General features: G+C 39.1%; 1 protein-coding gene across 1 annotated transcript; it reads left to right on the forward strand.

The window, feature by feature from the left end:
* Positions 1–1,600: 1,600 nt before the first annotated feature.
* OPRM1 (opioid receptor mu 1) lies at positions 1,601–24,087 on the forward strand. The gene is made up of 2 exons (XM_040350897.1): positions 1,601–2,048; positions 20,201–24,087. The coding sequence occupies exons 1-2, from the start codon at positions 1,628–1,630 to the stop codon at positions 20,725–20,727; spliced, it is 948 nt and encodes a 315-aa protein (XP_040206831.1). The 5' UTR covers positions 1,601–1,627; the 3' UTR covers positions 20,728–24,087.
* The last annotated feature ends 3,836 nt before the right edge of the window (positions 24,088–27,923 follow it).

Raw genomic sequence — 27,923 nt, forward strand, 5'->3', positions numbered from 1 at the left:
TGCTGCATATGCAAACCTTTTGGCAGTATATAAATGACGTCTTACACTTGCACTGACTTTTTGTATTTTTTCTAAATAGAAGAGAATTTTTTCTAAATAGAAAATTGTAAATATACAGACTAAGGTATTTGTTTGGACATGATCTTCCTGAATGTCTTACTTTGCTGAATACTGAGAGGGATATCAACTAAATATTAGTTTACAATAAGATCCTTACTACATGTGCTGTTCCTGCTTCACTAAGACTAAAGAGACTTGATTTATATCTATATAACATATATCAAAATCTCGAAGACTGCTTAATAAAACAATTTCAGCTCTCAGCTACTGGTCATCATCATTATACTTAGTGACACTTAATTGAGCAAGTACTGGTTTTCCCCATCATACTAAGCAACATGTGTTTGACAAAGAATTGTGCATGTAATTTTCCTGTCATCTCTTTGTTGGCTGTTGTTCACGGAGCACATAGTGTAGAAATCAAATGGGAATATTTCTCTGATTATAACTGAACAATTGTTTCATAGCTTCTACATAACTAGTAGCAATATGATATTAGTAGTGCCATTCTTGTTACATGTATGTGCTCTTTCGCCTTTACTTTCACTAGAGAGACATGGCTAAAGTCTAGTGAAACTGATGTTAACATCTTGACAATTGCTTCATACAATAATTTCTGTGCTGTATCATCTGTCATTATCCTCATCTACTTTTTGACACTTGACTGACCAATTGCGGTGTATGAAATTTTAACATAATCTGTTTCTTTACTATTATATACTGTACATCTTGGAGTTGGATGTAGTTCTCTGAGCACAAAAATTTAGACACCAGGATCATTTTCCCCGATTATGAATATAATACAAAATTCACATTAATGTTTCAGAAATAGAGGCAGTGTTTTTGTATGTAGACTGTAGCTCTGACATGTTCTCATGTTTGCAAGGTGGTCCCTCAAACCTAACTTTCTTCAGTGGGCCCCAGATACCCAATCCACTTCTTTTTGTTAGTATACTAATTCCTTACATGCATAGAAGTAGAGGCAATACTAGATATCAAGCTACTACAGTATACACTATATATACAATATACAACGGTATTGTCTGTTGGTGACTCCTACACAATTGTTTGCAATAATAATGGAAAATAGATCTGAAAAAAAAGACTAGCTCGAAAGTCAATGTCTTCTTCCATATAAATATATATTAGAACAGTCCCACTATTGTGTACAGATTTCTCAGAAATCTGGAGTCTGATCTAGGAGATGCAAGTGGATGGAATTGCAGGTAAAATCTGTAAATTACAGAAAGGAACCCTATGGTGTTAATATATAGACAGGTCAAAGGTTTTCAGTTTTCCTAAAAATGCCTTTACACAACATACTTTTGAGGCACCAGAAAAAACAATAATGATGTCATAAGTAACCATTTCTTATACTTTAAAGTGTCTCAATATGTCCGATTTAACAAGAGAAATTGAATTGCAAATTCGATACAGTATTAGAAGAAATCATAGTCTATTTCTGAAAACCAAAACTTGGAAGAAAGTTATTGGTTAGAACATATATATGCAAGTAGATGACAGTGCAGAAAAAACTAAAGTACATAACATCAAATACTTTCTGCATATGATTGCCGATAATCTCTTAATAATTCTAAATGTAAAATTACCTTTTTATCTTATGTTACATTCTAGGTACACCAAAATGAAGACGGCCACCAATATCTACATTTTCAATCTTGCCCTAGCAGATGCCCTTGCAACAAGTACCCTGCCATTTCAAAGTGTGAACTATCTCATGGGTACATGGCCTTTTGGAAATATTGTGTGTAAAATTGTTATATCGATAGACTACTATAATATGTTCACAAGTATTTTTACCCTAACTACAATGAGTGTTGACCGATACATAGCAGTCTGCCATCCAGTGAAAGCTCTAGATTTTAGAACACCACGAAATGCCAAAATTGTCAACGTCTGTAACTGGATTCTGTCTTCGGCAATTGGTTTACCTGTAATGTTTATGGCAACAACAAAACATGACAGAGGTGAGTACAAACTGTGTTTTGTGACATGTCTTGTCAATTACAACTTGATTTTTTTAAAGAATAATAAGCTTTTTTTACTGTCAGGGTCAGCAGGAGATTACTGCTTCAGATTGGTGGCATAAGATAATACTAGCGTTGGGGCTAGGGGCACAGATAACAGTGCCTGTTTTCTCCTTCTGATGGTGGGGATGAATGAATTGGGCTACAGGGTCCTCAATAATGCCTAGTTGGTGGTAGCAGCAAAGAGACAGTTACCATAGGGTTAACAAATGAAACTGAATAGGCCAGATATTAAGTAAGTATCAACATACAGATTCGCCAAATATACCAAAAAGTTGATTTTAAAACAGGAGGTGAACCCAGACAAATTAATAAGCAAACAGAAGCAACTAAAATATGTGGAAGTACAAAGAGTTACACGAAATCAGACAGCTAAAACTGGATTTGAAGTAGTACAGGAGTGGCAAATCACCACAAATGCAGAGTTGTCGCAGATTGGGACAAGCCATAAAACATTAACAGAAGCAAACAGTCACGTCCAGCGCTTTGAGGTCCTCTGTGTTTGGATACAAAATGAACGACAGCAATTCCAAATGCTAGGCAGATATAGCGCTCCTCAGATGGGGTGATCCAAAGTAAAGCTACACAAACAAACAGTCAAGAAGGTGCACGCACCTAGTGCATTACTAAAAGCATTTATTAGCGATAAAAAACTGATACGAATACTCATAAATTAGCAACTGGTAAAAGCCAATGAACCACAAGATGCCATACAGTGCAGACGCATTTACTCCAATTACATCATAGGGGTGAATTTTGGGGGTGCACCCCTTCTTCAGAGCTAGGCCACCACATGTTTAGATAAAAATAATAACACAATAAAAGTCTTTATAAAAAATATATAAATTAACAAAATAAATATACACAAAATGTTGTTTTTAATTTTAGATAAGCAAAGGGTTAGGTCCTATATCAGGTTCTATGGCTGTTTTTGTAGTTATTGGGATTCCTTTCTCCGTCGATTGAGACAGGAGTTAAAGGGCCAGATCCACAGCCAGCCAGCGCAACGTAACTTTTTCCATTTAAGTTACACTGCCGCAAAGTTGCCAAGTTAGGTGCCGATCCACAAAGCACTTACCTGGAAATTTGCGGCGGTGTAACTTAAATCCATCCGGCGCAAGGTGGGCCAATTCAAATGGGCGAGTCCCATTTAAATTAGGCGCGCTAACAGACGTCGCTCCAATGTCATTTGCTTAGACGGTAACGTAAATGGCGTCCAGTGCCATTCACGGACGTCTTACGCAAACGACGTAGAGTTTGAATTTTCGACGGGGGAACGACGGCCATACTTAATAGGGCTTAGTCAAATAGGACTCAGCCCTATTTTTACACGGCGTAACTCGACGTAAACGACGTAGAATTAGCGCGACGGGCCCGTCGGAACGTTCGTGGATCGCCGTAAGTGTTCATTTGCATATTCTAGGCCGGCCGCAATGGCCTCGCCACCTAGCAGCCGGCCTAGAATTGCATCCTTAAGATCCGACAGTGTAATTCAATTACACATGTCGGATCTTCTGCCTATCTATGGTAAACTGATTCTGTGGATCAGTTTCATAGATAGAAACAGGGATACGACGGCGTATCAGTAGATACGCCGGCGTATCCCTTTTGTGGATTACCCCCAAAATCTCTCAAGTGTGGACAAGGGATCAGCTAAAAACAGGAAGAGGTTCTAAATTGTTCCCAGTTTTTCCAAGCCACTCCTAACAGTGTAGCACTATGCAGGAAGATAAAGTAATGAGCTATATTTAAAATGACTACTTCCTGTGTTTATTTGAGCCCTGTAAAATCCATTCTGGGTTCTGAATGTATAGAAAAGTATAGAAATATCCTATAGATCTTTAGGATCCAGTTTAAGTGCAGGCAATGTGTAGTAAAATAGCCATATGGCTAAACGTTTACGGACACCAGACTATCACACACATATAAGCTTGCTAGACACAGAGTGCTTTTTAAGATATAAAGCTGTGTTGTACCACACTCCCCTCCTCCCCACCCCCACACCCGTGTACAGATATAAAAGAAACAAAGTCTTCTGCAAAGTCTGTCTAGAAAATTTTCTGTTGCAATCTGGCTGCATTCAGTTAGCATTTATGAGGTCAGGTAATGATGTTGGTTGAGAGAAGAATCAAAATCAGCAATCCAATGGTCTTGATTAGGGTTGCAGTCAAGGATCATGCTCCTTCACACAAAAAGTATCTTTATGGACCATGTTTTGTGCACTGAGTCATACTGGCACAGAAAAGGACTTTTCCAAAACAAGGTTTTGCCACAAGGTTGGAAATACCGTATTTGCCGGCGTATAAGACGACCTTTTACACTTAAAAATATGGCTCAAAAAAAGGGGATCGTCTTATACGCCGGATGCAGACTGCGGGCGTCCATTTTTTAAAAGCCGCGCCTCCTCCTCGTGGTGTTCCGTGATAGGCAGAACACTCAGTTTCCCAGAAGAGCCTGTGTTTAGTGTTCCACCTATCACGGACATCGTCTCGGCAACGGACGAGAGGATGTCCGTGATAGGCGGAACACTGAACACAGGCTCTTCTGGGAAACTGAGTGTTCCGCCTATCACGGAACAGCACGAGGAGGAGGCGCGGCTTTTAAAAAATGGATGCCCGCAGTCTGACCCACTCTGCCAGGCATAAATGAATGAAGATCAGCGAATTGAGGTGAGGCAATGGCAATGTAAGGCAATGGCACAGTGAGGCAATGGCACAATGAGGTGAGGTGAGGCAATGGCACAGTGAGGCAATGGCACAGTGAGGTCAGGTGAGGCAATGGCACAGTGAGGTCAGGTGAGGCAATGGCACAGTGAGGTCAGGTGAGGCAATGGCACAGTGAGGTAAGGCAATGGCACAGTGAGGGGGGAAGGGGGGAATGTCTTATACGGCGAGTATATCCCAAAACCAACATTTTAGCCAGCAAATATGGTACCTGAACTTGTTTGGATAGTTGTCCAAATTCTTTTGCCCATGTAGTATATTATTTCACTAAACTTTATAGTTGGATTAAGAGTTTTAGATGTATCATATACAGTAATCATGTTTTTTTTTTTTTTTTTGTAAACTAAAGGAGAAAATAGTTAAGATAGAGCAAAATTATGGAGGTAATGATCACAAAACATAAAACTGAACCACTAACAAAGTGTACACTTTTCCTAGTTTTCATAAACCAATGTGTGGAATTTGAAAGTATAAATATATAATGTAAATAACATTACTGTGAAAGTGTTTTGGACATTGCTATAAATGAAGTGTATGGTAAATGTGGTAAATGGCTGAATGAGACACAGCAAACAGTTTTCTGACAGCAAATAAGCAGAATATTATGGTATGCCATCAATTACAGTGCACTAAGATTGATTTCAGTGCCCTCAATGTGCAATTTTACAGACACAAGTGGAGCTGTAACAGAAAATGAAATGAAATTTTGCAGAACATGCTGCCCAGTTAATTTCATAGATCATTCCTCTGGACGTGAATCACATATTTCAGACATAATCTAGTTACCGGTATTTCAAGAACAGAATATAATGGAACAATTTGCATATCTATAGCACATTTAGAACAGTCAATGTAGTTCGAGAAGTCTTCCAGATTGATACTTGTGTTGTAAAATGCTGATGTCTATAGCATGAAAATGCAAACTCTGAAAAATCATATTTAAAATATAAATTGCAGTTTTAGCTTACAGTTGCACAGTTTATTTTTCAGTAGATATTTTTTTAATTTGGTTTATGACAGTGGTATTTATTTTCACTAATGAATACATGTATTGTGACTAAAATTGCCAAATAGAAAAATGCATACTCTACTTCTACTAATTTATTTATATAAAATATTTATACTTTAGGAATTTACATTGTTTTTACTGTATTGGTGCTTATTTTATATTATTGGAAACCTACAGTATGCTCAGGCAAGAAGTTATGAAAAAAACATTTCTCAGTAAAGCAAGTACTTTCATGTCTCTACAAAGTCCCTATCTGTAAATACTGTCTAAATGAAAGTTAGAGCATAGGTACAATTAACCAGCAACCCACAATCAAAAGCTTAGTGCAGTACCAGTCATTTAACAGACCTGGATATTGCCATATGGGAATTAGAGGGTGACTCTGCTATATCCTTTAAAAATCTATGTTTGCAAAAGCTCTGCGGGGATTAGCATCAAGGTATACCAATATAAAGTGACCCTGTTGCCAAAATAACATTATAAACAAATGTGTAATCTGAACAGAAAATTGGAAATACCCCTCATGCTGCTCATTTGATGCACCTCTATTGCTTCCTGGAATGCTGTGTTCCCTGCAGTGCTCAGTGGTTCCTTCATCTGACCTCCACGTCACTACAGGACACTACAGTAGAGTAGAGCAATAAGAAAATCAAGGCATGTTCAGGGATATATGTATTTGTTCATTACTTGAAATTTGAGGTGGTGCTTTGATGAGATGGTATGGTTTGAAGAAGCATGCAAGCAACTGCAAAATGAAAATATATTAAATAATTCAAATTTATTTTAGACCATACAAAACATTTTTGCTTTAGATATACTTCAGTAAATTGAGCAGCCAGGAGATATTGTTTTCAGACCAAGATGAAGTAAGGCTGAGGCTTTTCAGAGACCACATCACATGAGTCAGTCAATATTCATCACTCCATGTCGTAGTTTTAGCCTTCTTTTCATGTGCATTTTAGATGTCAGCACTAGAAACTTAGTGATAGTCTGTGATGGTGAAGTTGAGATCAAGCTACAGAAAAAATAATAATTAAGGAAGTGGCTGCATCTTAAGCCGGGTAACAAGTCTCTTATTGATTTATCTCCAATTTTCTTTCTGCAGCAGGTAAACAGGTGTGTCTTTCACACCTGATGCCTTGAACCTAACATCACAGTGCTGCAGCAGAAGGCAAAAATAATTGGGCTAAATTCACAAAAGCTTTTAGCACATTGATTAATAATCCCTATTTTAGCAGAGTGACTGTAATGTTTAAATGCATGCATGTCATTGGGCTGTACATTTTTTTTTCTTAAGAAGGATCCTTGTCTGAATGTGTTAGATGAGTAAATTGAGCTTACAGTAAATAGCTAAAGTTGACCTTTGAAGAGGATAAATTCAAGAGTCCCTGGGACTTTAATCCTTATTGATACTGAGTAGTTAAGGGAAGGTTAACATTTTTCTAAAAATATTTCTGATTAGGCAGATTACATGCAACCAGGGATACCACTTAAACAAAAAATAGATTAAATCAAAAGAAAGAGCACCAGACCAAATTTGTATACTTCAAAATTGGAGTTACATGCCAACATAGCAGATATCTGATATGGGGTCTTAACTGCATGTCTGCTCTGTTTTCCTCCCTATCAGCAACCATCAGTATCTAATACCATGGTAGGATCAGGTTCCATTTGCCTACTTCATGGGCCAGCCCTATGGGAAAAATCTGAATTTAGCAGCCCTTAGCTTCCCACAACCGTCCTCACAGAGCTGTGGCCTACTGGAGACTGGAGCATTTCCTAAGCAGCCAGCCTCACCATCTCTCTCACAAAACAGAGCAAAGATCCAGAACCTTTGCATCTGGCTATGGTTATCCTCCTCTTTAACCACATGCCGACCAGCGCACGATGATATGCGTCGGCACAATGGTTCGGCAAATGGGCGTACAGGTAAGTACCCTTTAAATTGCGGCATTGTGGGTGCGACCATGGGACCCAAAGACTCAATGTCTGCTGGTGTCCCATGATCGGGTCACAGAGAGGCTGAACAGGGCGATGCCTTTGTAAACAAGGCATTTCCCTGTTCTGCCTAGTGACAGGACAGTGATTTACTGCTCCCTGTCATCGGGAGCAGTGAAAACTGTCATGTCACTGGTAGCCGATCCCCCCCCCACAGTTAGAATCACTCCCTGGGACACACTTAACCCCTTCAGCACCCCCTAGTGTTTAACCCCTTCACTGCCAGTGTCATTTACACAGTAATCGGTGCATTTTTATAGCACTGATTACTGATTACAATGACAATTGTTCCAATATAGCGTCAAAAGTGTCCGATGTGTCCTCCATAATGTCGCAGTCACAATAGAAATTGCAGATCTCTGCCATTACTAATAAAAAAATAATAACAATGCCATAAAACTATCCCCTATTTTGTAGACTCTATAACTTTTGCGCAAACCAATCAATATACGCTTATTACGATTTTTTTGCCAAATATATGTAGAAGAATACATATCAGCCTAAACTGAGGAAAAAAATTGTCTCTTTATATATTTTTTGGGCATATTTATTATAGCAAAAAGTAAAAAATATTGCTTTTTTATAAAATTGTCACCACAGATGTGATCAAATACCACCAAAAGAAAGCTCTATTTGAAGGAAAAAAAGGACGTCAATTTTGTTTGGGTGCAACGTCACACAACTGCGCAATTGTCAGTTAAAGCGACGCAGTGCCGAATTGCAGAAAAAGGGCCCTGTCATTGGATAGCCAAATCCTCCGGGGCTGCAGTGGTTAAGACTATATAAATGTTGTATTCCAACACAATTGATTAACCATATTGTAAATTCTGATATTAACTCAATCGCATGGTCTGACCATGCTGCCTTATCCCTACATATAGTCTCGGAGGCCCATTCTAGAACATGCCACTGGCAGTTAAATGAGATCCTTCTCAAACCCCCCGAGCATCAGGGTCAGCTCTACAGTATATGGCCCAGGTACCCTTGAGAGGGTGTCCACTCTATGGGAGATGCACAAGGCATTCATCAGGGGCCACTGCACTTCAAATGTGGTGACAGAGGCCCAAGGTTTGCACAGTATACACCAAAGCACTATATGAGGTGTGCAGGCCACAAGTTCAGCACCAGGGATTTAGGTTCAATGTTAAGAGAAATGTTTAAGTTTATTAATTAGTGCCTATAAATTCTGTAAGTCAAAATAACTCTGCAGTTCGCACCCAAAATGAAACAGGTACTATTTCGAATGAGGTCTATATAGTATATATAGACCTATATAGGTATATATACACACACACACACATACACACACCAAGAAAACCAAAGAAACCAGAAAGGGGCTTTAGATTGTATTGGTTGCATCTCATACATTAAAGAATAAATCTAAAAATTATTAAGTTAAAGATGAATATGAATGAAATTAAATGAATATGAAAAGCACAACACAAAAAGCAAAACACAGACTAAATATTTAGTTGAAATGTCCGGCATGGTCCTCTGATATCTAACAGAAGTGAAGACAACCAATTTGTTCAAATCTCTTTTTCCCAGTATACAGCACAATATACTGTATATATTTATATTATTATCATTTATTTATTTTAAACATCAATTTTAGTGAGTATCAATAAGAAAAAAGAGAAATTACAGAAAAGCGAAGTCACAGCTCCAAGGAGTAACAGAATTACAAACCATAATCATGAACTATCTATTGCTAGCAACTATTCGGATGAGGCATTAGACATTATCTAAAAAATCCAATTTGTTGTAACTGAAACAAAATACTCACATAGGCTGCTGAAATATAACTGACAGCAATTAATCTCAATAGTAGCTTCCTTAGGTTTTTGTGCACTATAAAATCAATCAGTAGAGCAAACGTAAGGAATACGAATTAAGAGAAGGAAAAGAAATACAAAAAACGAAAATAAAAGAGCAAAGTGGAATACTAGAAGCAGGAAAGTATTAGAAATTATCGGTTTAAGTACTGCGAGTGAGGCTTATTCATAACAATGTCAGTGTCAACTTAGAGACATCACAATGCCACGAGGGGCAGAGCGAAAGATCTAAGGCCTCTAGTTCATAGTCATACTTTGTCTATAAGGGTCATGTAGACCTGAGAGTATTTGACCAGGTCTCATGGAATGCCTTAGCATTGTCCCCGGCCTGAGCTATAGTTTCCTCCAACTCACATATTTCAGAGATTTTACGAAGCCACTCTTGGATCGTTGGGATACGGGAGGATTTCCAGAATAGTGGAATCAGAGCCTTGGCAGCGTTAAGAAGATGCCTAGTAAGCGACTGTTTGTACTTTTTGATGGTAAAATTTGTGATATGGAGGAGACAGCCCTTTGCATCCAAATCTAACTTTGTTTCCACGATATGATAAATCAATTTATTCACTCTGGTCCAAAAGGGTCGTATCACAGGGCATAGCCACTATATGTGGAGTAAAGAGCCCTTCTCCCCAAGGCATCGCCAACAGGTGTCTGGTGTTTGTGGGAACCAGGAGTGGTGTCTCACTGGTGTGGCATACCAACGTGTGAGTAACTTATACGCCGTCTCCTGGGTTCTGGTGCTGAGTGAGCATTTATGTGCAAACAGACAGACTACTTGCCATTGTTTTCCCGAAATAGAGACACCTAACTCTTCTGACCAGCGCTCCAGGAGTCCGTCTTCCCTAGTAGCTCCGCACTCCTGTATCCAGCTGTATGCATTCGATGTCGCCCTAGGGAAAGGCTCTCCCAACAGGCACACCGTCTCCAAGGCTGTCGGTTGTCTGTTAAAATTAGCCTTTCTGGATGTGTGATTAAGATAACTGCGCATTTGGAAATATGACCAAAGTGGCAATTTTGGTAGTTTGTTGTCCGTCTTGAGAATCTCAAAGTCTTTGAAACGATGGTTTTGGAAGCAGTGTGTGGCTAGCAGTGGTACGTCTACGTCGGAAGGGTGTAGAGTGTGGTTTCCCATACCCAGTGGAAAATCAGGATTGTCCTGTAGGGGGGTAATTGGACTGAGATGAGATAAGAAGTTAGGAAGTGTTGTTAAATTGTGAAAGATTGACAATGTGGTGCCAATAAGAGGGTGTAAATTCAGTGTTTTCGGGTAACTGCTCCAAGGAGTCCAGGGTGTAAACCGAATTGGGGCGGAACCTAACACTTCCTCCAATCTCACCCAATCTTTGAGCATATGGTGACAGTGCCAGTCGATAATTCTAGTGACATGTGAGGCAAGGTAATAATGTTTGAAATTAGGAATTCCCATTCCCCCCTTAATCTTAGACTGGGTTAGTAAAGCAAATCTGACCCTGGGGTTCTTATGCGCCCATATGAATTTCATTTGAGCCATGTGGAGAGTTTTAAAAACGCTCTGGGGTATTTTGATAGGCAAATTCCTAAATAGGTAGAATACTCTCGGCAAGATAGTCATCATACATATAGCCACTCTCCCAAACCACGAAAAGTGACGCGGGTGCCAGGCTGAGAGATCTGCAGCAATAGTTTCCATCAGCGGTTTAAAATTTTGGTCATAAATCTGAGAGAGTTTAGGCATTAACCAGATCCCCAAGTATTTAAGTGCAGAATCTATCCATTTAAAGGGGCATTTAGATTTTATGTCATCAATATCCTCTGCTGAAACAGACAGGTTCATAGCTTCCGATTTGGAATAATTTACCTTTAAATTGGATATAGACCCGTACAGGGAGAATTCTTTCATTAAGGCGGGTAGCGTAGCGTGTGGTTTGGTAACAAAAAACAATAAATCGTCAGCATAAGCCGCCACTTTATATTCCTATCCCGTTACCTTGAATCCCTGTATTGTGTCATTTGCCATTATATGTCTAATGAATGGCTCTAGTGTCAAAATGAACAAAAGGGGTGAAAGGGGGCAGCCTTGCCGTGTCCCATTACTAATTCTAACCGTATCTGACAAGGAGCCATTAATTTTGAGTTGTGCGGTAGGGTTCTTGTATAGGGATGATATCCATGACATCATGGGACCCAGGCCTACGTGGCAACAGGTCTCCAGCATGAAATTCCATGCCACTCTATCGAAGGCCTTCTCCGCGTCGGTCGACAGGAGAAGGCCCTCTATATTCCGCACCTGAGTAGCATGTATTAAATTGAGTGCTTTAATAACGCTATCTCTCGTCTCCCTGCCTGGCATGAATCCAGCCTGCTCAGGCCCTATCAGGTTGTGGAGCAAGGGCTTCAGCCTGTTAGCTATAATTTTTGCCATTAGTTTTACATCTAGGTTTAGCAAAGAGATCGGCCTGTAGCTGGCACAATCAGCTGGATCTTTGTTTGGCTTGGGGAGTACTGTGATATGTGCTGAGAGAAAAGTTTGTGGGACTTCCCTGGGGTCAGACAGAGAATTAAAGGCCATCACCATTGGCTTGAGTAGATGGTCTGAGAAGGTTTTATAGTAAGTATATAGCTGTGAAGCCATCTGGACCTGGGCATTTCCCGGCTTTAAGGTCTTTGATAGCATGTTGGAGTTCAATGGCTTCAAAGGGCCTCTCTAGCAGGGCCGTGTCCTCTGCCGGTAAAGTGGAAAGGTTGGAATTCTTAAGATAGTTCAGAATAGTCTGTTGCAGATCACTCTGGGCATGACCCGGTATCAAGCGATCCGATAAGTTGTACAAATAAGTGTAATAGTCATGGAAATGATGAGCTATTTGTTTCGTCGTTAGATCTAGTTTCCCTGTCTTCGACCTAATACCTAATATGTTTCGCTTTGTTCTGGCGCCCTTCAAAGCTCTCGTCAGAAATTTGCCCGCTTTATCTCCTGACAAGTAATATATTTTTTTCCGAAAAAATAAGAACCTCTTATTTTTTGTGTCCACTATCTGTTTAAGTGCTTTCCGAGTCTCAAGCAGGTCTGCTGCAGATTGTACTGACAAGGATTGTTTATGTAATGTCTCAAGTGTACTGATTTTTTTGGCTAGGGTCTTGATTTCTTTCTCCCTTTCCCTCTTGCGGTGGGCGCCCATTCTTATGAGTTCACCCCGTATGGTACATTTATGGGCCTCCCAAAGTGTCATTGGGTCAATCCCTGGGGTGTGATTACATAGAAAATATTCCTTAACCACCATATAATGTCCTGGGCTTTGTGGTACTTTGTGGGGCTATATCTGAATGATGCCTAAAGCTACAGGCATCATTCAGATATCAGCATTTTCAGCCGGCGATTCCCTACACCATAGGAATGATCACAGTGGCTGTTCCGCCGCTTGATCATTCCTATGGGCGGCGAAAGGGGACATCCCCCCCTCCCGCCGCCCTCAGGTGCTTCTACCAACTTACCTGTGCGATTGGTGAGTCGGTGACAGGAACCGCCGGCCCCCGGAAGCAGATCACAGAGAATTCCGGCTGACCAGATGGTCGCCGAAGTCTCTATGATCGTCGGAGGCCGGCCGCGATGTTATGACATCACGCCCGGCCTCTGCATTAAAAAAAACGTCGCCGCTTCGGCTGTCAAGCGGTGATCGTTTTATTTAAAAAAAATTTGCCTTCCCAGCCTAGCGGTGAGATGTGGGGTCTTATTGACCCCATATCTCACTGTAAATAGGCCCTGTCATGCATATTCCTATTACAAGGGATGTTTACATTCCTTGTAATAGGAATAAAAGTAATCAATTTTTTTTTTAAAGTGTCAAAATGTAAAAAAAAGAAGTCAAATTAACAATAATAATATATATTTTTTTTAAGTGCCCCTGTCCCCGTGTGCTTGCGGGGACAGGGGCAGAAGCGAACGTATACGTAAGACCAGCCCACATATGAAAATGGTGTTCAAACCACACATGTGAGGTATCGTCGCAAATTCTAGCCCTAGACCTCCTCTGTAACTCAAAACATGTAACCAGTAAAAAAAATTAAAGCGTCGCCTATGGATATTTTTAGGTACCGAAGTTTGGCATCATTCCACGAGCGTGTGCAATTTTGAAGCGTGACATGTTAGGTATCTATTTACTTGGCATAACTTCATCTTTCAGATTATGCAAAAAAATTGGGCTAACTTTACTGTTTTTTCTTTTAAAAGCACAAAACTTTTTTTTTTTTTAAACACGTTTGAAAAATTGATGCGCAAATACTGTGCGAGATAAAAAGTTGCAATGATCGCCATTGTATTCTCTAGGGTCTCTGCTAAAAAAAATTATATAGTGTTTGGGGGTTCTATGTAATTTTCTAGCAAAAAATAGCAAAAAAGATGATCTTTACATGTAGAAAGAAAGGGGCAGATCCACATAGAAATAGATGTGCGAAGCGTATCAGAGATACGCTACGCCACCGTACCTTACCTGGCGTAATTTCAAATCCCCAAAGAATTTGCGCCGTAAGTTACGGCGGCGTAGTGTATCTCTGAGGCGGAATTCAAATTGGCGATTAGGGGGCGTGTTTCATTTAAATTAAGCGCGTCCCCGCGCCGAATGAACTACGCATGCTCCGTTTCGAAATTTCCTGCCGTGCATTGCGCTAAATGACGTCACTAGGACGTCATTTTTTTAACTTAGATGTGAGTTACGTCCATCCCGATTCACGGACGACTTACGCAAAATAAAAAAAATAATAAAAAAAAAATCAAATTAAAAGCGGGAACGACGGCCATTCTTAACATAGCACGCCGGAAAAAGCCGACTACAGACGACGTAAGAAAATGCGACGGCCGCGCGTACGTTCGTGGATCAACGGAAAAAGCTAATTTGCATACCCGACGCGGAAAACGGCGAGAACTCCACCCACCGGGCGCGAAGTATTGCATCTACGATCCGAAGGCGTACGAAGCCGTACGCCTATCGGATCGAACCCAGATGCCGTCGTATCTTGGTTTGAGGATTCAAACTAAAGATACGACGCGGGTAATTTGAAAGTACGCTGGCGTATCAGTAGATACGCCGGCGTACTCGCTCTGAGGATCTGGCCCAGAGTCTCAGAATCGGCCCGGGCCTGAAGTGGTTAAGTGACAAGGTAATTTGTGGAAGTAGGTTTGGGTCCGTCAATAAGGAAGGGTTAAGTCTCCAGGTGTTGGATTTAGGAGGTGGTGCTTGTTAAGTCTAGGCTCAAGGACGTCGGGGCATCATCTGAGGTGGTCTGGATCCCTATGTGTGCACCTGTTAAAATGTCTAGGTCTCTTTGGGTGACAAAAATATAGTCTATCCTCGAGTACCTCTGGTGTGGGACGGAAAAGAAAGTAAAGTCTATGCCTTGCGGGTGGGTGAACCGCCATGTGTCAACTAGTTGAAGGGAGTTTCTTGATTTGTTTAACCCCTTCCATACAGGGCATTTTCACCCCCTTGCTGCCCAGACCAATTTTTAGTTTTCAGTGCTGTTGCACTTTGAATGACAATTGCGTGGTCATGCAACACTGTACCCAAACTAAATCTTTATGTTTTTTCCCCCCACAAATAGAGCTTTTAAAAAGAAAAAGCACAATATTTTAACTTTTTTATTTAATAAATATCACAATTTAAAAAAAAAAAAAAAAAAAATTTTCCTCAGTTTAGCCGATACGTATTCTTCTTACATATTTTTGGTAAAAAAAACGCAATAATCGTATATTGATTGGGTTTGCGCAAAAGTTATAGTGTCTACAAAATAGGTGATAGATTTATGGCATTTTATTTTATTATTTTTTTTACTAGTATTGGCGGCAATTTGCGATTTTTTACTGTGACCGTGACTTTTCAGCGAACACATCGGACACTTTTGACACGTTTTTGGGACCATTCACATTTATACAGCGATTAATGCTATAAATATGCATTGATTACTGTGTAAATGTGACTGGCAGGGAAGGGGTTAACCACTAGGGGGCGTTGAAGGGGTTAATATGTTCCCTAAGGTGTGTTCTAACTGTAGAAGGGAGGGGACTCTCGAAGGGAGGAGACCGATGTGCATTCCTCTGTACTGGGAACACACATTGGTCTCCTCACCGCTGACAGGAGGTGGATCTGTGTATTTACACACACAGATCCACACTCCTGCCGTGATTACCGACAATCGCGGGCACCCAGTGGCAATCGGGTCACGAGCGCTGCCTAAATCGGCGGGAATACAGGACGTCATATGACTTCAACTCCGGATCGGCGAGGGGTTCCTGCCGTCGTCATTTCACAATGACGCGGTAATGGAAGTGGTTAAGTATGTTGTAAGTAATGTACGTTTTGCCCGTTGACGTGTCAGTTAGGGGTTTTAGTGGAACATTAAAATCTCCACCCAGAATGAGACATCCTGTGCTGAAGATTTTAAGTTAGTTTATCATGCGTTTACAGAAGGTCAGGTGAGATCTATTAGGAAAGTAAACGTTCGCCAACGTAATAGGAATCCCACAATAGGTCCCTTGCAGGAAAAGGTATCTGTCCCCGGGGTCTCTCAGTCAGTGAGATCAAAGGATGCATCTCTACTTATAAGTATGGTCACACCCTTGGATTTGGTTAAGTCATTTGTCACATGAAAGGCCTGTGTGAAGAAGGTGTCAGTTATCTTAGGGACTTGTGTCTTGAAATGAGTTTCCTGTAAGAAAACAAACTTCGGCCTACCCTTTTTAAGTTCTTTTAGGAGTGCCAAGCACTTTTCAGGGATATTCAAATCCCTGACATTGTGCGATCCAACCGTGGGGGTTCTGGCCCAGAGAAGAGTAGGCCATGGTGCGGACTCAAAGAGAGCTGGTGTAACGTTATCTGCAAGTAGAACTGAAACTGCTGTTAGATTATTCTGATTATATTATACAATATGCTGTTAACTGTACTTTCCTTAAGCAAAGATATAAAAGGCTGATATAAGATAAGGAAGAAACGTAGAAAGGTAGAGAGAGAAATAAACTTAAAAAAAAAAAAAGACAGCACACAACTATAAAAGACAATGAGTGATACTGTAATCCCCTGGGCACTAAACCGCGACCAAGGATAACAAGTTAGTGTTCCCTACAGGTAAAATGTCCCGGTAAGGATCACTTTTTGGGGGTCAGGGATAGCAGCTAACCCCAAACGATTCCAATTGTTGTTGAAAAAAAATACTCTTAATTATATGGTACATGCACCAAGACAGACCGCAGCCTTCAATGCGAAGTAAGATATCAAATTTGGTCCATACTGCACCTTAAGTTGTTATGTAGTAATATAGAGCAGTATCAGTGACAAACAGAAAAAATAAAAACTGCTAGGCATTCCCGTAACCAAAAAAAGGGAACAACAGAAATAGCTTAAACTGAAGCATATGTAAGGAGAGTGATGCACCCGTGTCGTCGCCCAAAACATAAATACATGGTTCGGCGACAACGGGACATATCTCCATCCTCCGCTAGGTGGTGGTGAAAACCCAGTGAAACCCCAGATCAAGGTTACATGACCCATCCATCTGTAACATTAAGAGTGTGACACATCATAGACAATGAATTCAGTACCCCATTTGAGTATAGCATTAAGGTTGCATTTCTGTTTAAAATTACTGCTGCATGCAAATATTCATGTCTGACCATACCTAATACAGTAACCTGTTGGGAAAGAAAAGAGAAAAAACACAGAAAAAAAAGGGGGGAGGGAGAGGAAGGGGAGGGTAATGAGTTCTAAGCTTAGGTTTGCATCCTGAGTGTAGCACGATATGTGTTGTAGAAACAAATTCTCTGCCAGCTCCAGAGGATTGAACAGTCTGGTTCATGGTGTAGGAATAGTTTCAGCGGTGTATCTCCTGCTAGCTGGTGTGACCGAATCGAATTAAGGTGTGGAGTATCTCCCAAAGTGTTACACATAGATGTCAGCTGAAAATGCTGTAGATCATCGGGTAAATATATAAACAGTTTTTTCCTGCGCATTTTACAAAAATCAAGTCTCTGAGGCTGCAATATGAAGGTAAAAGGATTCAGAGGGTAAAGGAGTCTCGATGTGTATGCCACTTACATTTCCGGATGGGTCATTGAGATCACAGCTCACAGCTCACTGACTCAAGCCTCTTCGGGGCCTCTGGAGGAGTGTGGTCTGTTATTCGGCGTTCCTGCTTGTGAGCCGCCTGAGCAAGAGGATTTCATCTTTTTGGATTGACGTTTATCTGGTGAATGGAATGGAGAGCCTGGTTGAGGTTTCTCAAGGGGAGGCAGACTGAAATCTTGGTACAATATTATTTTATTATTATTTTCATAAGGTATTACAAGGGTTTTACCCTATACACAACAAATACATTTATGTGGAGACTGTCTGCATAAACTAATATAATACTTTACATCTTCTTACATATCCTCAATACATATCTTTTTCATACAGTCTTATATAAAGAAAACTAAAAAAGGAAAGGAAAAAGAAAAAGGAAAAAAAAAGGGTTGAATAAAGAAAAAAGGAAAATAGGAGTGGGAAAAATTATAAAGGCTTTAATAATTAAGATCACTCCAATATGGCTAAACAGTGGTAGGGTTCCCTTTAACCCAGACTAGAAACTCAGCTGACTGTCTAAACTTGGACCAAACGGACCATGTTCGAGGGAACTGTTCTTCTCTCCCCACTTCCCGTGCCATCATACCTTCTAGATCTTTAGTAGAGTCCATTTCAATTGCCCATTCCCCCAGGGAAGGTACCGTTGTCGATTTCCAGTGTCGTGGGATAACTGCTCTGACTACAGCGAGGAAGTGTATAAGCACGTCCTCTTTTGCTGTCTTTAAGGATCCTGGAATCATGGTTAGGAGAGCCACCCTGGGTGATGCGTGGGTATTTATATCCACTAATTTTTCATATAGGTCAAAAATATGTTTCCAGAACCTTCTCACCGGGGGACACTCCCACCAGATATGGAACATATTTCCCTTTGACTTATGGCAACGCCAACAGATATCAGATATATCCTGGTTAATTTGATGCATAATAGACAGGCACCTGTACCATCTACTCATCAATTTATATGCCTTCTCTTGCGTTCTTGTAGCTATCGACCCCTTATGGGTCAAAATTAACGCTTTTTTTGCCATTCCGATAAGGTTGCAGGCTCTTGGAACTCTTTTTCCCATTTCCGTGTATACGGAGGGGGCTCTGAATGATTTGATAATAGAAGAATAGAATATATTACAGAGATTGAGTGTAATATAGGTTCTTCTTGCAAAAGCAAAGATTTGAATGCAGACTGAATTCTTGATACCACTCTGGAAGGTTCCCCTGACCCAGTTGAAGTGCTTGACAGAATTCCATGAGATCATCTGGTGTTCTCAGAGAGTGTTGTTTCCCATTGAAACTAACCATGAGGGCGAAGGGGAAGCGCCAGGTATAGCGGATGTCTTTCTCTCTTAACTTCTCCAGCAATGGTCTTAATGCTCTGCGGTTTCTTAGGGTAATCTGAGAAAGGTCATGAAATAACATAATTGTCTCACCGTTAAAGATGATCTGCTCGTTTTTGCGTGCCTTTCTCATGATATCTTCCTTCAGCGTGAAGCATTGCAAACAACAAATGATGTCCCTGGGCGGCATGTTATCCGGCCCCCTGGCTCTGAGTGCCCTGTGCGTTCTCACTAACTCAATGGCCCTGTCTTCAGGCCTCTCCTATAGTAATTAAGGCAAATTTAGCCAACAAACATGTACAGTATGTCCATGAAGCATATATCAAGGCTATACAGCTTATATGTCAAATTTGTTCGGCATTTCTTAAAATGTATTTTATTGCCTCAGATGTTTTGTCATGTGTATGCTTGATAGGACAAATGCTGTAAATCCATGTGCAGTCACCCTCCTGTAATTCTTTCCAAACTCCTTTACCACTGTATATCTTGCGGGATGATGGACAAGTATACCAGACCATATCAGAAGAATAAAATCCTGGCTGTCACATGCATACTCTTTACATGTTTCATTATGAGACACGGCTTCTTCAGCAGGATGTGTACATTTATCATGGCGAATAAACACTTCAGAGGGTTGTGTACATTTACCTGGGTACATGAACATATTAAATAAACAAATTATTTTTGATTTATTTTGAATATAGGAGGTGGAAACAAAATAATTCATAACCCTCCCTCCCCTTTTTGGTTTCTTAGGAAAAAAGAACCCCACAATCCCGAAAGTGTAAGTGTTTATATGTCACCACACCCCTATTATCCCTTTTTGGTTTCTTTGGTTCCCTTTATATTTAATATTCATTGGCATCAGAATTGTTAAGTACCATTATAATTTATGATATTATAGTGAATGCAGTACATAGGTGCATTGGTAAATTTTTTTGATCTAGATGCTTAATAATATTTAAAAAACAATAACTTTTGTTAATGCAATAAAACAACAAAAACACTTCTATTGGCCACTTATGTATTTTGCCATAGTTATATAATATATTATATAATAATTTATTTAAAATATATTTATTAATATTTATATATTTTTTAATTTTCTTTAGGATCTACTGATTGTGCTCTTATCTTTCCCCATCCATCGTGGTACTGGGACAACCTTCTAAAAATCTGTGTCTTTATCTTTGCATTTATAATGCCTGTCCTTATCATCACCGTATGTTATGGAATGATGATCTTACGACTCAAGAGTGTCCGTATGCTGTCTGGCTCCAAAGAAAAGGATAGAAACCTCAGAAGAATCACCAGGATGGTGCTGGTTGTAGTGGCAGTGTTCATAGTCTGCTGGACTCCTATCCACATTTATGTGATAATTAAAGCTTTGATCAATATCCCACCTTCTCTCTTTCAGACAGTGACCTGGCATGTGTGCATTGCTCTAGGTTACACAAATAGCTGCCTTAATCCAGTCCTTTATGCTTTTTTGGATGAAAACTTTAAGCGGTGTTTCAGAGAATTTTGCATTCCAACAACTTCAACCATCGAGCAGCAAAACTCAACCCGTTTGCGTCACAATACCCGTGACCATGTGTCCACCGCCAACACAGTGGATAGGACTAACCATCAGGTATGACTAGCCGTGGAGATGTCATCTCTGGATTCAGGTGTTCCTGCGGGAGATGACATGACTTCAGAAGTTACACAGATAACTACAGGGCTTTAATTCACTGATGACTTTAGACGTCTAAGGTCTATGATTGTATTTATGTAGGGTCTATATGGTATCCAAGCACTTTTTAATAAAGGTTTGTCACTGCCCACAGTTGATATTTTCTCTGGCACAGCAACACTTGTATGTTGTATTGAATATATATATATGATTGTGTTACAAACGTAATTAACTCAATAGCATACAGGGTGACATGATTAACATAAAAAAATGTATGTCATAATAGAGATCAAACAGTTGTATGGATTTTTTTTATAAACAGAGAAAGGCTTGCAGAACTACAAATCTTGAGGATACATGGTTTAATTTATTCATCTTCTACAAGTCTATCTTTGGACAACAGTAAGTATCAAATATAACCTCTGATTAATCATTGTATAATTAAAATACTTTACTTTTCAAGGAGAAGTAATCTATCACGTACACAAATAAGTAAATATTAGTGTGTTTTAATTAACAAGTAATTTGAAAGTATATAAAAATTACCAAAATAAACAGCCATACTGATAAAACAAGCAAAAAATAGGACAACGCTTATTTTTTAACTACAGGTACTGTTTTGCCCAGAGAGCCTAAATAATTACTAAACCCAACAGCCAATAAATTAATAAAGAATGCTGCTTAAAAGTACTTGGATGTGTAGCTGCATTTTTCAAAACATTTTAGTAAATAAATAAAATACCTGTTGATTTTTTTAGAAATGCAGTAACCAAGGTTATATTCCTTCTGATACTAATTCTATCACCCTTGATCTAATGGAGATGAAGTGAGGATGATAGGTTTGATTTCCAGCCTAGATGGCAACTTTGGTTTCCTCCATAGATACAGTGTGATAAGGTGTGATCATAGTCAGCTAGGGATAGGAAGTGTTTTATTCTCAATTTTACCAGGTACAAATTAAAACAAAAAAAACAAAAAAAGTAAACTAGTGTAGTCACCACATCTAAGTTTGTGGAATCAATAATAGCAATGCGGCTTCAAACTTGCCTCTTTCCCTATATGTTGATCTTTCATCAGGTGTACACCCAAGAGCTCATTCCTGCTCAGCTGTTCCACTTGTCAAATAAAAATGAATGGGCTGCACACTGATGCCGTCCACTATGGAAAACTAGCTTTAATATAATAAGTAATCACAATACATATCTTGCATTCCACCTCCAGCTCCAATATGTTTCAATACACAAAGGGCTTAATAGTGGATTAAGATGTCTCCATTTCGACTTTACAAATGCCAAATCTAAGGAGTTTTAGATTTGGGGTTTAGATATGCTTTAAAGAGTAACCTATCAAATTAACACCTGAAAGCCATAACCTAAAAAAAACTAAACAATAAAATACAATTGTTTTATATCAGCATTTTGTCTAGGGAAGCCTAGAAAGTTATTTCACTTAATCACAAAATAAGTGGTTTTCAAAAATGAATTATTTGTACAATTCACTTCAGACTTGACTATTTAAATATAAAAGTAATTTCATTATCTTAGTTAATATTCTGTATGGTTTGGTCATTCTAAAAGTGCTGTTGCTAAATCAATAGTTTAAAATAAACTGTTCAAAAGAAGGAAATTTGTCACTTTAATTTTCTTGATGAAATGTCTTTAGTAGAGTATATTTTGTCCACACAATATATGTGTTTTCTATAAATTGAAAATGTCACCATAAACATATTTTCACATCTTTAAAAGCCTGTAGCAATATGAGAACCAACCTTGTCAGCTCATATTTTGTATGTGACTGGAAATTCAGCCATTTATAAAAAATATTGACTATGTCACCTTAAAAAGAAATCTTCTAGCAGGTATAAAATACAATACAAATAGAATACAGGTATATGCCTGCAAAAGCTCTTATTATCCTTTGCTACAGCCAAGTGCCCTGGTGTTCTAAACAGGCAAAGCTGCAGCACTTCCTGGTAGTGACACAATTTGCCCACCCCTTCCTTCCACACACATCTTCTTATTGGCTAATACGGCTAATCTCATGGTGGTGGGCCAATAGGAATGTTTTGCCTGTTTAGAACTGTGACTGCAGGCATTTGCAGGCACCTCTAGTTGCCTATGCTATCTACCTACTAGCAGTTTTTCTTTCTTTTTTTTAATAAAAGACAGAGTCTCTTTAACAATAAAATAATGTTATCAGTTGTAATTATTATATTTCATTGTACCACATGTGCTTATGATTATGGTGTAATGCTTTGCAATTTTTATCAAGCTCAAATGTTAGCATATCATGAGCACAATACATAACGGTTAAGTACAAGATTAGTTAATGTCAATAAAAAGTACAGTTTGACATCCATAATACTGTGCTTTATTGAATTTTGAATTGGTGCAGTTGCACAAAAGAAACATGCTGTGTATTGCCTTATTATATAGAACAACTTATTTATTGTACATTGTAAATATGACCAGATGTATTTTCTCATTGAAAAATCTGTATAATTGAAATTAAAGTATGTTCATTATTCTTTGGAATTAAAAATGTCTAGGTATTATGTTTAAAAATGCTTAAAGGGAAATAGCATATGTTATATTATATTTTTGCCAAATTTACACTAATGCTATCTACTGTTATAGTAAATTTATGCTATACAGAGCTAAATCATTATTTATTATATGTAAAACAAAACTACACAGTCTGTAAGTAGGATAGGCAGGAAAATATGTAAAATAATATATATTTGATTTATTAACAGCTCTAACATAACATGGCTTTAAAGAAAGTAGAAAAAACAGTTTGCATTATTCATGGCAAATATTCATTGATTAATTTTGATTGCTGATACCTTTCTCTTTGGCTGCTATGAGTTAATATACTTTGGCATTGTCAGTGTTTCTTTCACTGCCTTATTCTAAGCCTTGGATAAGTAGAAGCCATATTAGGGTGCCCAAATCTTACCAAGCATAAACTGCATTAACCACTTGCCTACTGGGACATGCCAATTTTCAGCTTTCAGCACTGGAACACTTTGAATGACAATTTGACAGTCATGCTACACTGTAACCATGTAAAACGTTTTAATTTTCTTCACAGAAATAGAGCTTTCTTTTAGTGGTATTTAATCACTTACTATTTACTAAAAACGTAACCTTTGGGTTAACTAGTTACCGACCGCTAGCCAAGTTGACAAGTTGGCTCCCCTGCGTGAATCGCCGTTATTATACATTGGGCATATACAAATGGCGATTTGTGGGAGCGCGGGAGCCGACTAGTGGGTTCGGCGGACTCTATGTCCACTGGCCACTCGCAATCGCTTCAGAAACAGGCAGAATGGGCATCTGTCAGTGTAAACAAACAGATCCCTGTTCTGTCAGGGGAGTAGACAAATAGGAACAACGATATCTCTCCTCCTCCAGTAACCCCTGTATGGAGTAATCAGTGGCTATTTTTAGCTGTGATCGCTGTATAAATGGTCCCAAAATAGTGTCAAAAGTGTCCGATCTTTCTGCCGCAATGTCACAGTCCTGCTAAAAATTGCAGATCACTGCCATTACTAGTAAAAAAATGCCATAAATCGATCCCATAGTTTGTAGACATTATCATTTTCAGTTCAATATATGCTTATTGCAATTTTTTACCAAAAATATGTAGCAGAATACATATTGTCCTAAACTGAGATAGAAATGTTTTTTTTTTTATTATTTTATTTTTGGATATTTATTAAAGCAAAAAGTTAAAAATATTGGGGCAGATCCACAGAGATCTGCACCCGCGCAGCGTATCAGAGATACGCTATGCCGCCGTACCTTACCTGGCTTTAGTTCCAATCCAGGAAGATTTTGCGCCGTAAGTTACAGCGGCGTAGTCTATCTCTGGCAGCGGAATTGCATTGCGCTAAATGACGTCGCTAGGACGTAATTTTTTTTAACATAGACGTGAGTACATTCCGATTCATGGACGACTTACGCAAAGAAAAAATTTTAAAAATGTCAAATGAAACGCGGGAACGACGGCCATACTTAACATGGCAAGTCTAACTATACGCCGCAAAAAAAAAACAGCTTTAACTATGTGCCGGAAAAAAGCCGACTAGAGACGACGTAAGAGAATGCGACGGCCGCGCGTACGTTCGTGGATCGTCGGAAATAGCTAATTTGCATACCCGACGCGGAAAACGACGCAAACTCCACCCAGCAGACGCCAAAGTATTGCATCTACGATCCGAGGGCGTACGAAGACGCCTGTCGGATCTAACCCAGATGCCGTCGTATCTTGGTTTGAGGATTCAAACTAAAGATACGACGCGGGTCATTTGAAAGTACGCCGGCGTATCAGTAGATACGCCGGCGTACTCTCTCTGTGGATCTGCCCCATTGTTTTTTTTTTCCAAATTGTCGCTTTTTTTGAGTTATACTGCAAAAAATGAAAATCACAGAGGTGATCAATTACCACCAAAAGAACGCTCTATTTGTGGGGGAAAAAACGTCAATTTTGTTTGGGTGCAACGTCGCACAACCGCGCAATTGTCAGTTAAAGCAAAGCAGTGCCGAATCACAAAAAAATGGCCCTTTCATTGGACAAAAGATGGTTTGGTCATTAAGGGGGCAAATTCTTCCGATCTTTAAGTGGTTAAAGGTGTTTTATAAATGAATAAAAGCTAACCATTGTAAGCACCTTTGGCAGCATTACATGATTTGTCTCAATCCCCTATTACTGGACAGTTTGGGATGTTAAAGGAAGTAAAAAAAATAACAGATTTACTTCCTGGATCACCAAAGTAAAAATAAAGGGGAAAAAAGGCTAAACATGAAAATGAATGCGGCCAGTACATTTTAGAAGTGGTATGGTGCAACATATAAAAGATTTGCTTTTTGGTTTAGATATTCGTTAAACTGTTTGATACAGGTCTTTTAGTTTTAGAATGATCAGGAATTTCATATATTAAATTACCCCAATTTTATATAAAAAAATTTGATGCTGTAACACTTATAGGTGAAAATGTGCTTACATTTTAGTTGGCACAGCTACTGTAGTATAAAAAGAAAAGCAAGCAACTTATGTGGCATACAAGATGATCACAACTGTAGGTAAAAAAAGACATGGGGCTAGAAGTATGATATAAAAAGGTTTTTACAGATAGTGTTCCAATAAGTTGAATCTTCTGTTTGGCTGTTATTTGTGTAAGTGTTAATGGATCTTGCACTCAGACATAAGGATGTTGTACTAAAGGGAACATTAAGGGAGAGAAGTCTAATAAATGCTTTATCAAATAACTGCCAAAATATAGAAACACTGGAAAAAATCTTATTCAGTGAAGCAGCTTTACAATCAAGACTACTGAATGAATACTGCAGAAGTTCACATTTTAAAAAAGGGCATTTTAGTGCAACAAATGTAAAGCCATGTTTATCCAAAATGACATTGTTGAATATATATTTTTCACCAGAAATAAACAAAAGACAATTGTACACATATGCTGGATTTCTAAAGTACAAAATACTGTAGTTTTGCCATATTTATTATGAAATTGTAATATGAAATAAAAATAGTATTAATAGTATACTGTATATTTAGACAAACTTTCATAGAAATACAGAATTTTATAACAAAATCCCATTACACAGTTGCTAAAACTCTCAGTACTGCTTACATGTTGATGTAATATACTGTATATATAATTACAACCAATGTTTGCTTAAGAAACATTTAAAAACGGTAAGAAATATGGATGAAAAATCATTTTTAACTTAGTCTTCTAAGAAAAAACAATGATAACGTATTAACAATACGTTTATTGATAAGGACAATGATTGGGAAATAGAAGGGTTCCTTTAATATGTGCTCGATGTTTATCTAAAGCCTTTTTTTTTTTTCATTTTGGGTAGATGAGGGTATATGCTGCTGTCAGTTTTTTTTAAACAGAGAAATTGTCCTTTACTTCCTGACCTAAAGACTCAAAAGGAAGTGAAGAGAAATATTTTTTTCAATGTGATGGAAATCGACTTTTAGTCATGAGAACAAATATCTCCACTAGAAAATGTTCCCTTTATTCTGGTTCTTGTAGGAACTCAAGTTTGTGGATCCTAAATTTTACTTCCCATGCCATTGGTGATCAGGACAAATTAGGGATTTAGGAATTTCCCTAATAGGAACACAGATTGTGATGCAAACCTGAAAGAAGTTCTAGCCCATCAGCGCTCAGTTCTAGCCCATCTAAATAAAAAAAAAGTTTTGTCTTTAACTATACTTTAATTCAAATTAAGAAAAGGTGCAAAAACTACCCCCACTGAGAAAATCAAAAGTACCGTATATACTCGAGTATAAGCCAAGTTTTTCAGCACATTTTTTTTTGTGCTGAAAATCCCCTTCTCGGCTTATACTCAAGTCTGTGTCTGCAGCTAAGCGGCGCCTCCTTCTCCAGGCTGAACACTGACTCACACTGGCAATCATTGACGTTCTATTTCCCCGTCCCTCCTCTCTTGAATGGTATGAGAGAGCACACACAGCTGATCTCACTGCTCCCCCTTCCCCCCCCCTCTCCTGTGTGCTCCGCGGTCAGTCAAGTGTGAAGCTAACAAGCTCACATTTCCCGCGGAGCACACAGGAGAGGGGAGGGGGAGAAGGGGGAGCAGTTAGATCAGCTGTGTGTCCTCTCTCATACTGTGCAATAGAGGATGGAAAGGTACTGGTGGACACTAATAGAAAGTACTGATGGACACTGAGAGAAGGTACTGATGGACACTGAGCGAAGGTACTGATGGGCACTGATAGAAGGTACTGATGAGCACTGAGAAAAGGTACTGATGAGCACTGAGAGAAGGTACTGATGGACACTGATAGGAGGCACTGATGGTCACTGATGGGAGACACTGATGGTCACTGATAAAAGGCATTGATGGTCACTGATAGAAGGTACAGATGGTCACTGATAGAAGGCACTTATGGTCACTGATAGAATGTACTGTTGGGCACTGATAGGAGGCACTGATGGGCACTGATAGAAGGCACTGATGGGCACTGATAGGAGGCACTGATAGGAGGCACAGTGAGATGGACACAGTGAGGCTGAGGCATGCAAATGGGCACAATGAAGCTGCAAATGGGCATTGTTGACCCTCTTTTCCACTTACAGTAGCTGCTGCATTCTCACCCTAGGCTTA

The sequence above is a fragment of the Rana temporaria genome, chromosome 4, assembly GCF_905171775.1.
Source record: "Rana temporaria chromosome 4, aRanTem1.1, whole genome shotgun sequence".
Taxonomy (NCBI): Eukaryota; Metazoa; Chordata; class Amphibia; order Anura; family Ranidae; genus Rana; species Rana temporaria.